The 16,813-nt window shown below is 52.9% G+C and overlaps 1 protein-coding gene across 1 annotated transcript; it reads right to left on the bottom strand.

Annotated features, from left to right (window-relative positions):
* Positions 1-526: 526 nt before the first annotated feature.
* LOC131393807 (serine/arginine repetitive matrix protein 1-like) lies at positions 527-2,352 on the bottom strand. Its single transcript, XM_058524828.1, has 3 exons — positions 2,139-2,352; positions 1,501-1,698; positions 527-1,152 (listed from the first exon to the last, which is right to left on the bottom strand). Exons 1-3 carry the CDS (start codon positions 2,332-2,334, stop codon positions 527-529), a joined length of 1,020 nt encoding a protein of 339 aa, XP_058380811.1. The 5' UTR covers positions 2,335-2,352.
* Between the last annotated feature and the right edge of the window lie 14,461 nt (positions 2,353-16,813).

Below are 16,813 nucleotides of genomic sequence, written 5' to 3'. Positions count from 1 at the left end.
ACTCCAACCATATACAGATGCTCATGCAGGCCTGCTGGAGAGAGGGGACTAGGACTCAACCCTACAATGCCTCAGTTTCCTCCTCTCTCCCGTGAAATGCAAAAGACTAATGGTCCCATATTAGCCCTGGGCACTGGGGCACACAGGAGAGAGACCCTTGAAGGACACCCTGAATAAATCCCTTCTAGGGTAAACGCTTACCTCCCCCACACCCCTCCCCCCTAAGTACTGGTAGCGGTCCTTGAGGTACCGCCTTTGACGAAAATGAAGAAATGAAACACACACACACACACACACACACACACACACACACACACACACGTTTCTTTGTACGGGTTTTATTTTTCTTATACCAGGAAAAATCCACTGGTGAAAAGGTCCAAATAAATGAGAGTCCTGGTCATCAGAGCCCCTGGAGGAAAAGAAGGGTTTTCCTCGGAGCGCTCTTCTTCACGGGCTGCCTTCTGGACACGAGGACCCATTTCCCTGAGCTGCGATCCCGTAGGAAGCGAGGTCCGGTCCGTGCCTAAAATGGTTTCCCGGACGGGAGGGTTTGTGTGGTGCCGATGGGGTGAGCTCGTGGCCTGAGTGTGCCAGATGCCGCCAGGGACCCTGGCACGGGGAGCTGGGAGGGCAGAGTCCGGGTGACTCCGAGGCAGAGGGGGGCGGGCCCGGGAAGGGCGAGGACCCCGGCTCCGGGCGCGCCCCCTAGGGCCGCGGGAGCCCCGGCAGCGGGCAGGGAGGGCCGCGGGCAGGCGGGCCGGGGCTGCGCCGCGAGCAGGGCGTCGAGCGCCGCGAGCGCCCAGTGCAGGGTGGCCCCCGCGTGCGCCAGCTGCCAGCCGAGCCAGGCGCGCTGCGAGGCGGCGGGCTGCGTGGGGCGGGCGGGCCGCGGCAGGAAGGCGCCCCCCGGAGCCCGCAGCTCGCCCAGGGCCACCTCGAGCGCGCCCACGTGGGTGAGGAGCCTGGAAGGGAGCTCGGCCGGGGGCGCGCGGGCGTGTGGCGGAGGCGGCAGGAGGCTGCGGCGGCGGAGGCGCTTTGGGGAGGCGGGCCCGGCCTCCAGGCTGTGGTCGCAGCGCCGGGGGCCGGCGGTCCTCACTGGCGACCTGGGCGGGGTCCTCCTGTCCCGGAGGGGCGGGGCCGAGCGGGCGGAACCTGCGCGGGAGAGAGAATGGCAGGTGTGGCGGGGAGTGCGCGCGCCGGCCCTCGGGCTTCCTTGCCGAGGTCCCCAGCGCCCCTTCCCTTTCCGGGTCCTGGTCCCCACTCCACTCGCCTCCCCCCACGCCCCCCTCTCCACCAGGCCTGACTCTGGTCCCCTTCCGGGATGTGACCCGAACCGTGCCAAGTGCTGTTCGCCTTCCCCTCGGCCCTCTGGAAAGGGCTTGAGGAGCATCTCCCCCGGGGTCGGTGTCTGTCCCCTCCCCTGACCCTGGGTGCTCGGTTGGCCACTGAGGCCCAGCACCCACGTCCCCACCGGGGCCAAGGCCCGGCCCAGAAACCTACCTCCTCTGCCCTGACGTCCTGCTCTGGGGCGATCAGGCTGGTCCTTTCGTCTGCAGGGAGGTGGGGCTGGTCGTCTCCTCACCTCCTCTTCTCCGAGTCCATTTTCTTGGTGGCGACCGCCAGGGGGGTCATCGGGGCTTCTGCCCCGCTTGTGCCTGGAGCCCTCGGCCACCTGGCTCTGCCTGGTGATCCCTGTGGCTGGAGGGGAGGAGAGTCGTGAGTGGCCCCGACTTTTCTCTGGACTCTGGGCCAGAGGGCATCGGAGGAGGCCGCAGGTCGACCCCGGTCCCTCATGGCCCCACCCCCAGATGCCGCTTTCCTCCAGCCGCCCAGAGCCTCGGGGGGCAGCTCCCCAGACTCTACCTTTCCCGTCACCATCCAGCTGCCTGAGCTGCCGGGCAGGCACGCTCCTGGGAACTGTCTCTCCCGTCCAGACCCGGAGGACGGCTCAGCTGGCAGAGCCCTCCCCGCAAGGGGTCTGGCCTTCCCCTTGGCTTTCCCTCAGCGCTTGCAGCCGTGGGAAGGGCCGATCTCCCGGGGCCTGCGCTGTGCCCAGCCCACTCCCGTCCCTCGTGTCTCCCGAACCCTCCCAACCCTCGCTCAAAACCCATCTCCCCAAAAACAACGTCGACTCCTACCTGGGCTGCTGCGAGCGCCCTCCGCGGTCTCCAGGATGCCCTTCTCTCCGCGCCTCTCACGGGGATGGCGATCTTCTCGCTTCCCTTGAAAGGACGGGTTTCCCGTGGAGTGAAGGCCTTGGTCTTCCCCGTGCGAGGGACCTTGTCTCCCTGGGCGCTCCTGGCCGGGCCTCCTGCCACGAGGAGCCCCTTCCATTTCTTCCACGGTCCCGCCCGAGGCACACGTCTGGAGAGCTGAGGAGCGGCCCGGGCACTGAGCAGGTGCGCGGAGGGCCTGGCTTTTTAGGAGACCCCCAGGGCCCCCTGCTGGGTGGGCGGGCCCGAGGGTGTGTCTGGTAAGCACAGCAGGGTGGGGGAGGGGAGCTGAGGAGAGGCGGCAGGTTGGGGGAAGTCCCCAGTCTCTCCGGGACCCTGGGACTCTTCCCAGGCTGCTCATTGCCGAGCATTTCCGTTCGCCGCTGCACGTTCACTTCAAACAAGCGCGGTCGGTGTCGTCTGTTTCCTGGTGCTTGTTTTCTCTCTGTCTGCACAGTTCTGGGTGTCTGCGTGTGTAGCCGCGTGGTGCGCCGTATGCCCAGGGTCAGCCAAGTGTCGGTGTCAGGGAGCAGAAAACCTTGGAGTCTTTGTGGGACAGACGTCCTCTGTGGCCGCTACTCCGTTCTGCCCTCGTGGCGCGAAGGCCACCCTAGACCCGACGGATCCCAAGAGCGTGGTGCTGCTCCTGATTCGTGGTTTTGGACACAACAGGCGGCTGCGCTTTCGGCCCGAGGGCCGTCGCGCCCGGACCTCTGCTCTCCACGACACGCGCACGTTTGGAATCTGTTCTTCAAGCCTTCCTCGTTCTTTTCTCTTCACTCTGCTTCATCAAGCAAGGGTTGCTCTAGGCTCGTGACAACGCTGCCAGGCTGCGCTGTCATTATTCATGTCTATCCCAAACCATGGGCCTTCCTGCCGGAGAAGGGTCACCCGAGGAAGGACTCAACGCTCTCAAGGACTGCAGGAAAACTCGGTGAGAGAGAGGGCAGGATCGGATTTGTGAGTCCCAGGCTGTCAACCCTCACCGGGAGGAAAAGCCACGTATTCCGACGTCCATCCGAAAGGGTTCTTTGTATTCTCACAGCAGGGAGATAGTCACGGCCATACCTTCTGTCCCGGCGTGAGTGCGTCACAGCCTGGATGATTTCGTCCACGTCCCTGGCTCTTTGCCAGCGGCCCTTGAAGATTCCAGGTGCGTCGACTGGTCGATTCTCTCGTGCCGACTACACTGCCCTCCGGATCTCCGCCGCCTGCCTGAGCGTCATCCATCCAGCCCCCAGCAGGGGGCTTTGTCCAGGGCACACACGGATTCCCTCCATCCTGGATCTCTTCCTCAGCAAGAAGCCAGTGTTCCAAGACACCAACAGATGTTATTCGTCCATTTTGTTTTTCTCCAAAGTGACCTTAGTGACAATCCCTGGCAGGAAATGGAGCCCCTGTGGTTAGGTTTGAAGAAATAGGATTCGGTCTTCTAAACTCTTGGGGACTTCAAGGAAGGCTGAGTCTGGCTGGCAGTAGGGGACACACTCAGTCACCAACAACACTTGGCCTCATGCCAGTGGCAAGTTCGCACGGGATGAATTATTTTCCAGATCATGGATACTTCTAGGTGAACTCGAATCATTTTTCTTGAATCCGTGGGAGATCCGTTTCAGGAGTGACCATTTGTGAGTTTGGTGAGATACTTTAGCCAACGCGTCCTGACCGCTGAATGTTCTTCCCGAAGCTACTAGACAGAGCGTACTGGAAGCAGAAAGAAACTGGGCCCGTTATACCCTTGGAGGGCCTGGACCAGAGTGCAGGAGTCACTCGCTATTATCCAGACTGCTCCAACCGGCAGCGAGCTCTCCTCTCCTCCTCTCCCCATTTCCTCTGGATCTTCCTCTGCTCCTGGTGTATCGGAACACAGGACACATTGCAATTCACCACAGCCCAACAAAGTCGGTGGTCCCTGTGTGCAGTGCTTTCAAAAAGTTTGTGTTTGTGTGTGAGTGTGTGTGTGTGTGAGAGAGAGAGAGACACAGAGAGAGAGAGAGACAGAGAGAGGGAGAGAGAGTTTCCTTGTCTGTGTTATAAACAGCATCCACTACTCATTGAGGGCTAGGTGACACTTGACATGGCTGTTCTACCAGTCACACCTTCTGGTTGCCATGTCCAGGTGAGGAATGTGGATTTCAGACAAGCCCGAGCTAAAGAGCACAGGCTTTGGAACTGAAGATGTCTGAGCTCAACCCCCTGTTCCTTTTCCTATGACCTTTGGCGAGGAGAGAACCTCTCAGAGCCTGTTTTCTCAATTCCATCGTGGGAGGACATGTATTTCAGAGAGGTGGTCAAGGCAAGAAGCAAGGAATATCTGTACGTTCAACGCCAGTTCAAAGGGAAAACAGGGCTTTTCTCATTGATTGTCTGATTACGTGTAAGCGAGAGAGGTAAGACACAGGAGGACCGGTGGTTGGCAATGAAAGCAGAAACCTTGAAGAGGAGGCACAGCCAAGGGCAGAGGAGAAAATGAGATGGAATGCTCAAGGCAACTGTGAAAAGGAATTCCTCAGAAAGAAGAAGCATCAGTTGGGTATTTTGGCCGTGGGGTGGGGTGGAGATGGCAGAGGGGCGTGATGGAAATAGCCCCTTGGTGATTGGAGTGGGAGCAGCGAGGAGTTTCTACGTTTGCGAGCGCTCTCTTGACGTGTGCCCCCACGCCATGCGCATCGCAGGGATGGCAGTGAATGTCTGCAAAGGCAGTGAAATGCAAACGCATAGGGCACGAACAGGAATCATTCAGAGTAAAAGAAAAGGCTAAAGAAGAGATTCGAGAGGCTAACAAGTGACTCCCAAGTTGATCTGCTGGATCCCAGTGGCAAAGGTTTGAAATAGGAAGGAGATTGATGGGATTCACGTGGAAGCTATTGGACCAAGAGCCAAAGAGGCATTCAATGCGTGGAACATCCCTCAGAGAACCCAGTGTACTCATTCGAGGGCAAGGTTCGATTCCAGGAGGGTTTCTAAGAGTTCACCCCGAGAAATCCCTTCTCAGGTAAACACTCACCCCCCCTCCGCTCCAAGTACTGGTAGCAGTCCTTGAGGTACCACCTTTGACGAAAATGAAGAAATGAACACACACACACACACACACACACACACACACACACGTTTCTTGGTACGGGTTTTATTTTTCCTATACCAGGAAAAATCCCCTGGTGAAAAGGTCCAAATCAATGAGAGTCCTGGTCATCGGAGCCCCTGGAGGAAAAGAAGGGTTTTCCTCGGAGCGCTCTTCTTCACGGGCTGCCTTCTGGACACGAGGACCCATTTCCCTGAGCTGCGATCCGTGGGAAGCGAGGTCCGGTCCGTGCCTAAAACGGTTTCCCGGACGGGAGGATTTGTGTGGTGCCGTTGGGGTGAGCTCGTGGCCTGAGTGTGCCAGATGCCGCCAGGGACCCTGGCACGGGGAGCTGGGAGGGCAGAATCCGGGCGGCTCCGAGGTAGAGGGGGTCGGGCCCGGGAAGGGCGGGGACCCCGGCTCCGGGCGCGCCCCCTAGGGCCGCGGGAGCCCCGGCAGCGGGCAGGGAGGGCCGCGGGCAGGCGGGCCGGGGCTGCGCCGCGAGCAGGGCGTCGAGCGCCGCGAGCGCCCAGTGCAGGGTGGCCCCCGCGTGCGCCAGCTGCCAGCCGAGCCAGGCGCGCTGCGAGGCGGCGGGCTGCGTGGGGCGGGCGGGCCGCGGCAGGAAGGCGCCCCCCGGAGCCCGCAGCTCGCCCAGGGCCACCTCGAGCGCGCCCACGTGGGTGAGGAGCCTGGAAGGGAGCTCGGCCGGGGGCGCGCGGGCGTGTGGCGGAGGCGGCAGGAGGCTGCGGCGGCGGAGGCGCTTTGGGGAGGCGGGCCCGGCCTCCGGGCTGTGGTCGCAGCGCCGGGGGCCGGCGGTCCTCACTGGCGACCTGGGCGGGGTCCTCCTGTCCCGGAGGGGCGGGGCCGAGCGGGCGGAACCTGCGCGGGAGAGAGAATGGCAGGTGTGGCGGGGAGTGCGCGCGCCGGCCCTCGGGCTTCCTTGCCAAGGTCCCGAGCGCCCCTTCCCTTTCCCGGTCCTGGTCCCACTCGCCTCTCCCCACGCCCCCCTCTCCACCAGGCCTGACTCTGGTCCCCTTCCGGGATGTGACCCGAACCGTGGCAAGTGCTGCTCGCCTTCCCCTCGGCCCTCTAGAAAGGGCTTGAGGAGCATCTCCCCCGGGGTCGGTGTCTGTCCCCTCCCCTGACCCTGGGTGCTCGGTTGGCCACTGAGGCCCGCACCCACGTCCCCACCGGGGCCAAGGTCCGGCACGGAAACCTACCTCCTCTGCCCTGACGTCCTGCTCTGGGGCGGTCACGCTCGTCCTTTCGTCTCCCGGGAGCTGGGGCTGGTCGTCTCCTCGCCTCCTCTTCTCCGAGTCCATTTTCTTGGTGGCGACCGCCAGGGGGGTCATCGGGGCTTCTGCCCCGCTTGTGCCTGGAGCCCTCGGCCACCTGGCTCTGTCTGGTGATCCCTGTGGCTGGAGGGAGGAGAGTCGTGAGTGGCCCCGACTTTTCTCTGGACTCTGGGCCAGAGGGCATCGGAGGAGGCCGCAGGTCGACCCCGGTCCCTCATGGCCCCACCCCCAGATGCCGCTTTCCTCCAGCCGCCCAGAGCCTCGGGGGGCAGCTCCCCAGGCTCTACCTTTCCCGTCACCATCCAGCTGCCTGAGCTGCCGGGCAGGCACGCTCCTGGGAACTGTCTCTCCCGTCCAGACCCGGAGGACGGCTCAGCTGGCAGAGCCCTCCCCGCAAGGGGTCTGGCCTTCCCCTTGGCTTTCCCTCAGCGCTTGCAGCCGTGGGAAGGGCCGATCTCCCGGGGCCTGCGTTGTGCCCAGCCCACTCCCGTCCCTCGTGTCTCCCGAACCCTCCCAACCCTCGCTCAAAACCCATCTCCCCAAAAACAACGTCGACTCCTACCTGGGCTGCTGCGAGCGCCCTCCGCGGTCTCCAGGATGCCCTTCTCTCCGCGCCTCTCACGGGGATGGCGATCTTCTCGCTTCCCTTGAAAGGACGGGTTTCCCGTGGAGTGAAGGCCTTGGTCTTCCCCGTGCGAGGGACCTTGTCTCCCTGGGCGCTCCTGGCCGGGCCTCCTGCCACGAGGAGCCCCTTCCATTTCTTCCACGGTCCCGCCCGAGGCACGCGTCTGGAGAGCTGAGGAGCGGCCCGGGCACTGAGCAGGTGCGCAGAGGGCTTGGCTTTTTAGGAAACCCCCAGGGCCCCCTGCTGGGTGGGCGGGCCCGAGGGTGTGTCTGGTAAGCACAGCAGGGTGGGGGAGGGGAGCTGAGGAGAGGCGGCAGGTTGGGGGAAGTCCCCAGTCTCTCCGGGACCCTGGGACTCTTCCCAGGCTGCTCATTGCCGAGCATTTCCGTTCGCCGCTGCACGTTCACTTCAAACAAGTGCGGTCGGTGACGTCTGTTTCCTGGTGCTTGTTTTCTCTGTCTGCACAGTTCTGGGTGTCTGCGTGTGTAGCCGCGTGGTGCGCCGTATGCCCAGGGTCAGCCAAGTGTCGGTGTCACGGAGCAGAAAACCTTGGAGTCTTTGTGGGACAGACGTCCTCTGTGGCCGCTACTCCGTTCTGCCCTCGTGGCGCGAAGGCCACCCTAGACCCGACGGATCCCAAGAGCGTGGTGCTGCTCCTGATTCGTGGTTTTGGACACAACAGGCGGCTGCGCTTTCGGCCCGAGGGCCGTCGCGCCCGGACCTCTGCTCTCCACGACACGCGCACGTTTGGAATCTGTTCTTCAAGCCTTCCTCGTTCTTCTCTCTTCACTTTCCTCCGTCAGGCAAGGGTTGCTCTAGGCTCGTGACAACGCTGCCAGGCTGCGCTGTCAGCATTTATGTCTGTCCCAAACCTTCTGCCTTCCTCCCCGAGAAGGGTCACCCGAGGAAGGACTCAACGCTCTCAAGGACTGCAGGAAAACTCGGTGAGAGAGAGGGCAGGATCGGATTTGTGAGTCCCAGGCTGTCAAACCTCACCGGGAGGAAAAGCCACGTATTCTGACGTCCATCCGTAATGGTTCTTCGTAATCTCACTGCAGGGGGACCGTCACGGCCATACGCTCTGTCTCGGCGTGACTGTGTCACAGCTTGCGTAATTTCATCCACATTCCAGGCTCTTTTCCAGTGGCCCTTGAAGATTCCAGGTGCATGGATTGGTCGACTCACCGGGGCTGACTACACGGCTGTCGGGGTCTCCGCCGCCTGCCTGAGCGTCATCCATCCAGCCTCCAGCAGGGGGCCTCGTCCAGCGCACACAGGGATTCCCTCCATCCTGGATCTCTTCCTCAGCAAGAAGCCAGTGTTCCAACACACCAGCAGATATTCCCCGTCCACGTTCTTCTCCAAAGTGACCTTAGCGTCAATCCCTGGCAGGAATTGGCCCCCTGTCGTTAGGTTGGAAGAAATAGGATTTGGTCTTCAAAACTTTGGGGGACTTGGCAAGGTAGCACGGGTGAATTATTTTCCAGATCATGGATGCTTCTAGATGAACTCGAATCCTTTTTCTTGAATCCAGGGAGATCCGTTTCGGGAGTGACCATTTGCGAGTTTGGTGAGATACTTTAGCGAACGCGTCCTGACCGCTGAATGTTCTTCACGAAGCTATCAGGCAGAGCCTACCGGAAGCAGAAAGAAATTGGGCCCGTTATACCCTTGGAGGGCCTGGGCCAGAGCGCAAGAGTCACTCGCTGTTCTCCAGACTCCTCCAGCCGGCAGCGAGCTCTCCTCTCCTCCTCTCCCCATTTCCTCTGGATCTTCCTCCACTCCTGGTGTATCGGAACACAGGACACATTGCAATTCACCACAGCCCGACAAAGTCGGTGGTCTCCGTGTGCAGTGCTTTCAAAAGTGGTGTGCGTGTGTGTGTGTATGACAGTTTCACTGTCTGTTTTAAAAACGGCATCCACTACTCATTGAGGGCTAGGTGACACAACTTTAGTGTTCTCCCCACACAACAAGAATAAAGAGTTCTCGGGCAGGCCCCGTCGCTTAGCGGTTGCGTGCGCGCGCTCCGCTGCTGGCGCGCCGGGTTCGGATCCAGGCGCACACCGACGCGCCGCTTCTCCGGCCATGCTGAGGACGCGTCCCACGTGCAGCAACTGGAAGGATGTGCAGCTATGACATACAACTATCTACTAGGGCTTTGGGGGAAAAAATTAATAAAATTTTAAAAAAAAGAATAAAGAGTTATCACCTATAGGCCTTACTCAAAGCAGTTTTTTTTTTCCCTGTTCTGCTTTAATGGATATTAGTGCTGCTCTAGGGACTGCTCAGAACACTTACCTGGAGTGACGTTGGGCAGTGGGAGAGGAGAATGATGGGATTAACCCAGGGTTTATCAGTAGTTCCCTCCAGTCATGATGTCGAAAACTCTTACTGCATTGTCTGCTTTTGTGGTACAATATGTGTAGAAATAAGGGAGAGATTGTGAATTTTGAGATATATAATCATTTGCCCTGTTGAAAGGATAATCGGAGGGAAGAAGTGATAAGAGGAAAAAATCCATCCCTGGAAGAGAGAGTAGCAAGCATTCAAGTAGTGGGACATTCTGTGATGCTGTTGGGATGTTCCCTGAGTGGAAAGTTACCTGTCTGTATCCGTTCTGCTTCAGCACCTCTGATTTCAGTGTCTGCAGATGATGCTCACTGATCTTCTAGTTGAAACCCATTTTATTGTCACAGAGCTAGAAAGTAGCAGTTTTGAAGACTAGAGTGAAGTAGTAGGGTAGGCTAAAAGTAAAACAAGTATTTATTTCATTATTACTTTTGCAAATGGGAGTTGGGACTGTCATAATGAACAAAAGTTATTTTTCATTTGGCTTTTAGGCTGTTTTATTTTTTAGAGTTTTTAATAAATTTGTCTTCCTATGTAGATTTTTGTTGCTGCGTCAATACATATTTGAGCATCTACTAGTGGCCAGTATTCCCAGTACTACCCACCACACTTTGCTCTGCAGACCCCTCACCCATCCTTCACAGGACACAGTCCATTCAGGTGCACTTCTCCTAGTATTAAGGGTTAAATCAAGATTTTTCTCAAGAGCATAAGAAAAAGTGAAAATTATGTTTGCCGATTGCTACTGACCAGCAGACGAAGGGCAAACAGAACCTCTGAGCATTTATTCTTTTTTTCTTGTTTCTGTGAGGAAGATCAGCCCTGAGCTAACATCTGTGCCCACCTTCCTCCACTTTATGTGGGAGGCCACCACAGCATGGCCTGACAAGCAGTGCATCGGTGTGCGCCCAGGATCTGAACCCTGGCCGCCAGCAGCGGAGTGCACGCACTTAACTGCTACGCCACAGGGCTGTCTCCTGGGCATTTATTCTTGAAAGCTCTGGTTTCTTTCTCCTCTCCAACAGCTACTGCAGGGAGGGGGATGGGAAAAGCAATATGATCAGAACGTAATGAAGGAACAAATCTCCGTCGGAGTCAGAGACTATTGTTTAAAAAATTGGCCCATAGGCAGAAGCCTCAAAATCAGAGGCTTCCCCCAGTGTTCTTTGAATCCATTTTTTAAGCTGTTAAAAACACCCTTAAAATAAAACCGCCATCTCGTGAGGACAGGAAGATGGTTACCCGTCTTTCTACCGCCATCTGCAGGGCTGGCTCAGCTTTGGGCTTCCTTGAGCCACACTCCCTGCCTGCAGCCTGTTCTTTACAACATGTCAGGGTGGGGTTGATTATAGTCTCTCTCTCCAACTTAGCAAAATTCAGTTACAGCTAAAATTTGAAGTGAGCTGAGGAGGGACTACAGAGATAGTAGCTCACTTCACGATGCATCTTATTCTCGCATTGTCACATTGGCTCCTAGTTTCTAACATTGTGCTTGGCCCGTTTGTATGTATTAGTGTGCGTTTGGATCAGGTTAGTTTGCGAGTAGGGTCAGGGCTCAGCCTATATGGAGGATGAGAGCTCACTCTGCTACTGGGATCATGGCTCAGATTGTGGTTGGGATCCCGGTTCACCCTGTAGCTGTAATTAGGGCTCAGTCTGTGGTGGGCTATGGGTGTGTTCTGTGACTAGGGTAGAGACTTGTCTGTGGTTAGCATAGGGCCCAGTCGGTGCTGGAATCAGGTCTCAGCCTGTAGCAGAGATCAGATTTGTTTGTGGTGAGCGGTAGGATTCCTTCCAGGGCTGGGGAGAGGGCTCTATTCCAGGAAAGAAGGGCAGGAAGCACTGGTCAGGAGTCCTAAGTCCTAAGAGTCCATTGAGGGGCTGTTAAGCCAGGGGACTGAACAGATGGGGAACCAGAGAACCAAGGCAGGGATCAAAACAGAGTTGTTGACCCCCATCAAAATGGCTTACATTAAAAGGACTGGCAATACCGAGCGAGTGAGAGTGAGGATGTGGAGCACCTGGAACTTTCTTCTATTGCTGGTAGGAGTATAAATTGTACATCTACACTGGACACCTACTTGGCAGTCTCTATAAGGCTAAGTATATGTGTACCCTACAGTTGAGCACTTCTACTTCTGCCACGAACAAACAATGGTTACACGCAGCATGGGTGAATCTCATGAAATAGTCGTAAGCAAAAGAAGCCAGACACCAAAGAGTAGAAACGTTATGATTCCACTTATGTGACGTTCGAAAACAGGCAAAATTAATCTATAGTGATAGAAGTTAGGGGGAGGTATGGACTGGAGGGGCATGAAGGAGCCTTCTGGAAAGATAGCATGGTCTCTATTTTGAACTGGATAGTAATTACACAAGTGAACATATATAAAAATTCATTGAGATGAACATTTAATATTTGTACACGTTACCATGTGTAAGTTGTGTCTCAATGAGGAAAAAAGAAAGATAGTTCCTTGTTCTATGAAAACTAAGTTAAATGCTTTCAAAAGACTTGATAAAAAGTGAGTATTTCAAAATTGCTTTTGCGATACATATGGATATACACATAGTTAACAATGAAACAATAAAACATGGATGGGTTTCCAACTACTTTGACGCCCATATTTCTACTAAATGTAAAGCAAGACGAACAATAATGTATATGCTACAATCTCTAAGATTTTGGTTAATTTAAATTTCAGTTAAGTAAAATTCTGGATGGTTAACCAAAAAAAAAAAATCATGGATGGGTTTCACTCTCAGCTTTGGAAGGGTCTTTAGGTTATTTTTACCTTCTGAAGAAACCAGTGCTGGAAATAGTGGATGACGCATATTGGGTCGGAAAGAGACTGTTCATTGTCTCGTAAGCAGCCTTGCGGCTTCCACCTGGCACGTTGGAACATTTGCTCTGGGGAAACCAGGTACCATGTAAGAAGTCTTTCTATCCTGAGACTACCATGCTGTTAGGACGCCCAACCAGGCCACACTGAGAGAGAGAGAAAGAGATTGGGGGGGGAGAGAGGGGAGGGGGAGAGAGAGAGAGAAAGAGATAGAGAGAGAGAGGGCGGGGGGGGGGGGGTGGGGGGGGGAGAGAGAGAGATGCCCTGCTAACCTCCAGCTATTCCAGCCATCTCAGCTTAGGTACCAGAAAAGCAAGTGAGGATGCCATCTTGGATATCTAGCCCAGCTGAGCCCAGATGCCTCGAGCCCTAGCCACCATCTGACTGCAACCTTATAAGAGTGAGAACCACCCAGCTGAGCTCAGTCTACCCACAGAACCATGAGAAACAATAATAAATTATTATTTTAAGCCACTTTTAATTAGGTTGGTTTGTCATACAGCAACAGATAACCAGTCTTTTGTGGATGAAAGAAGAGAGTTACAAGAAAAGAGAGGTGGCCCTAATGTCAAATATCATGAAGCTATGATGGAGGGTGAGGAAAGGCCGTTGTAGTTAGCAGTTGGGAAGTCACCACTGTCCTTCAAGCACTGCAGTTTTCATAGAATGGTGGCAGCAGAAGGCAAATTGAAGTGTTCACAGGGCAAGTGAGTCGTTGGAAATAGACACAATGGTAGATTGGTCTTTTTTCTTTCTTTCTTTTTTAATAGTTGGACATTCACTGATGATCCTTGCCTGAATCAGTTATCTCATTGGAGATTGAAAATGGTGATTTTCTAATTCTATCAGTTCTTCTACATTTATTAGCTGACATTCTTCTGTAAAGAAGAGTTGTCCCTCATCAACTGGAGATGAACCTAATTTCTTCCTCAAATGGCAAGTTAAATGCTTCATTCTTTCTCTTTAGTTACGAAATTCCTGACAAAGGAGTCAGTATCATAGTATTTCCATTGGTGGCAAATGAGCTTTTTTCTCCTTTCTCTCTCCCTTTCTCTCTTTGAGTATCATGATTGAGTCATGTGTGGACTCATGTATCACATTTATTCAATATGTTACGAGCAATTACAGGGTAAATTAGTCCTTAAAGAAGCAATGGAGGATAGGGCTAAGGATGTAAAATTCCTGGAAGAATATAGTGGTTAAAGAAATACACACACACACACACACACACACACACATTTATCCTTATCAGTAATCAAAAAATGAGAATCACTGCTATGTAAAAGAGAAAAAACTATAGAATATCCAATTCTGCTAATGGACATATAACCCAGAGAGTCTCACACAGCTCCCATAAGGACACATATAAAGATATTCACAGCAGCTTAGTTTTTGGTTGTGGGGAGTTGGAGACAATTTGGGTGCCCATAATTGAAGAAGTCCTTAGGCAAAATGTGGTGGATGGAGTACTATGCAGTACTTAAAGGCAATGGGCCAGATCTTAAAAACATGTTGCTGCAAGGAAGAAAAAATATATATCTTACAATACTATTTACATAAGAAAAAATACATGGATTTAGAGCAGTAATACACCTTTAAAACAAACACTTACAAACAAAAGGATATACACTAAACACACTGGAATGATTTCCTATGGTGGGAAAGGGGAATGAGATCAGAGAATATGGATAAAAGAGAGAAGTAAATAAATAAAACCAATGCCAGAGGCTTTGCAAGCAAGGAATAGGATCAAGTCAATCCCCTATATTTAAGAAGAAATAAAGAGATTTTCGGTGGCTGAGGGTTCGTGGGTTCGCATTCTGGGCACGGACCTACACGCCGCTCATCAAGCCATGCTGTGGAGGCATCCCACAAAGTAGGGGAAGATTGGCACAGATGTTAGCTCAGGGCCCATCTTCCTCACCAAAAATAAATAAACAAATAAATAAATAAATAGATAAATAAATAGATGATTATATAAATAAATTGCCACAATTTTTCTGGAAAGTAAAACCTTTAAAACATTGACCTAGCAATTCTCATTTTAGGATTCTAGCCTAAGAAATAGAAACTCATGCTTATTGGCGTTACAACAGCGAGAAGAAGGTCAGCCTGTGTTCTCTTGCCCTCGCCCACACCCTGTAATACACATCCCCGGGTGTTTCAGGGAAACCTCAGAGGTGTTTCACAGGTGTTTGTGATGTGCTTGTGAACAAGTGTAGTCACGAGGTATGGGTGGTTAAATTCATCATCTCCTGCTCCGCCTCCTCCATCTGGCAGTGCCACCTCCACTGCCTTGCTGGGCGTGGTTACGACTGTCACGGAGTTCCACCTCATCTGGAGTCCCTCGGTTGCTAAGGCTGCAGAGTATTCTTCTGGGGTGTAGCCGAGACTATCTTGCTCTTCTTTTAGTTTTACATACTATTATTAGAAGTCTATCGTTGTGTAACAATTTTTCAGGAAATAACTCTCTTAGTATTTTCTTATAATCTCTCTACTCTATCTACCACCCCCCCTCAAAATTTGCAACCAAGCTGAAAGACAAATGCAAGTAAGAGATATGCTGGGCTTGAAAGTGAAATGGGAAATGCAAATCAAAACCACAATGAGATACCACTTTACACCCATTGGGATGGCTAACCTAAAAAAAAGGGAGGAAAATGACAAGTGTTGATGAGGATGTTGAGAGAGTGGAACTCTTGTGCATTGCTGGTGGGAATGTAAAATGGTGCAGCCACTATGGAAAACAGTTTGGTGGTTCCTCAAAAAGCTAAGCATAGAATTACCATATGATGCAGCAACTCCAGTCCTACTCAAAAGAATTGAAAGCAGGGCTCAAACAGATACTTGTACACCAATGTTCATAGCAATATTATTCACAACAGCCAAAAGGTGGAAGCAACATAAATGTCCATTGATGGATGAACGATGGATAAACAGAGTGTGGTATATACATACAGTGGAATATTATTCAGCTTTAAAACAGAATAAAATGGATACATCCTACAACATGGTTGAACTTTGAAAACATTATGCTAAGGGAAATAAGCCGGACACAAAAGAACATCTGGTGTATGATTCCATTTGTATGAGGTACCTAGACTAGGCAGATTCACAGAGACAGAAAGTAGAATAGAGGTACCAAGGGTTGGAGAGAGGAGAGAATGGGAGAGGTATTGTTTAGTAGGTACAGAATTTCTCTTTGGGATGATAAAAAAAAATTCTGGAAATGGATGGTGGTGATGGTCGAATAACATTGTGAAGGTAGTTGCTATGGAGTGAATTGTGTCCCCCCAAATTCATATGTTGAAGTCCTAACACCCAGTGTGGTAGTATTTGGAGATGAGACCTTTGGGAGATAATTAGGTTCTGAGGGTGGGGCCCTCAAGATGAGGTTAGTGCACTCATAAGAAGAGACACCAGAGAGTTTGCTCTCTCTCTCTTCCCACCATGTGAGGTCACAGTGAGAAATCGGCCATCTATAAGCCAGGAAGAGAGCTCTCACCAGAGACTGACCATGTTGGTACCTTGATCTTGGACGTCTAGTCTCCAGAATTGTGAGAAAATACATTTCTGTTGTGTAAGCCACCAACCTATGGTGTTTTTTTTATGGCAGCCCAAGTTCAGTCAGTAATTAATGCCTCTGAACTGTATACTTGAAAATGGTTAAAATGATAAAATTCTGTATATTTAACCACAATTAAAAAAATGGAAACAAAAATTGAAATGGGCAATCTGCTATCTTGTCTCTCCTTTGTAAATCTCTAGGTGCCAATCTCAGAAGGACGTTAATAATTGTATAGTAGTGACTCTAGTCCACCTCCCTTAGCCCTTCTGCCTTATACGGATGAGGAGAGCGAGGTCACAGAAATGAATGATTTCACCAGATTCACAGCTCTCTGTTCCTCTATCTTCAGGAATGGCACTGCTATCACCCAGTTGCCCAAGCCAAAAATCTTTGTCCTCCTTGATCCTCTCTCATCTTCCGTAACAACTATGTCTTGGTGATTCTACCACCTTAGCATCTCCCTATTCCTAACATCTCTGCCTCAGTTTGTGTCACATTCCATCCCTTGCCTAATAGCGTTTTAGCCAGTTTTATTGCTTTTCTTCTTGTTCCTCTCCAATCCATTTTCTGCACAGCAGCCACTCTTTCCAAAATCGAATCTGATCATAGCATTCTCTCACTAAACCTTTCAATAGCTCCCTTTAGTTACTTGGGTTAAACACAAATGCCTCAACATGGCATTCAAGACTTCTCACGGTCTTCTGGTCTCTCCTTCACTCTCTACTCATCACCCAGGCTGTGCTCCAACCCCGTGAAACTTGTGGTTTCCTAAACACATCATGCTCATTTCTCTTCTTGATGATTGCTGGAAGATAGAACTTTTCAAAGAGAAAAATGACAGCGCACGTGTACGTGG

Source organism: Diceros bicornis, chromosome 28 (assembly GCF_020826845.1).
Source record: "Diceros bicornis minor isolate mBicDic1 chromosome 28, mDicBic1.mat.cur, whole genome shotgun sequence".
Taxonomy (NCBI): domain Eukaryota; kingdom Metazoa; phylum Chordata; class Mammalia; order Perissodactyla; family Rhinocerotidae; genus Diceros; species Diceros bicornis.
The sequence above is the reverse complement of the archived record's forward strand: the minus strand, read 5'-3'. Positions and strand labels throughout refer to the sequence as shown.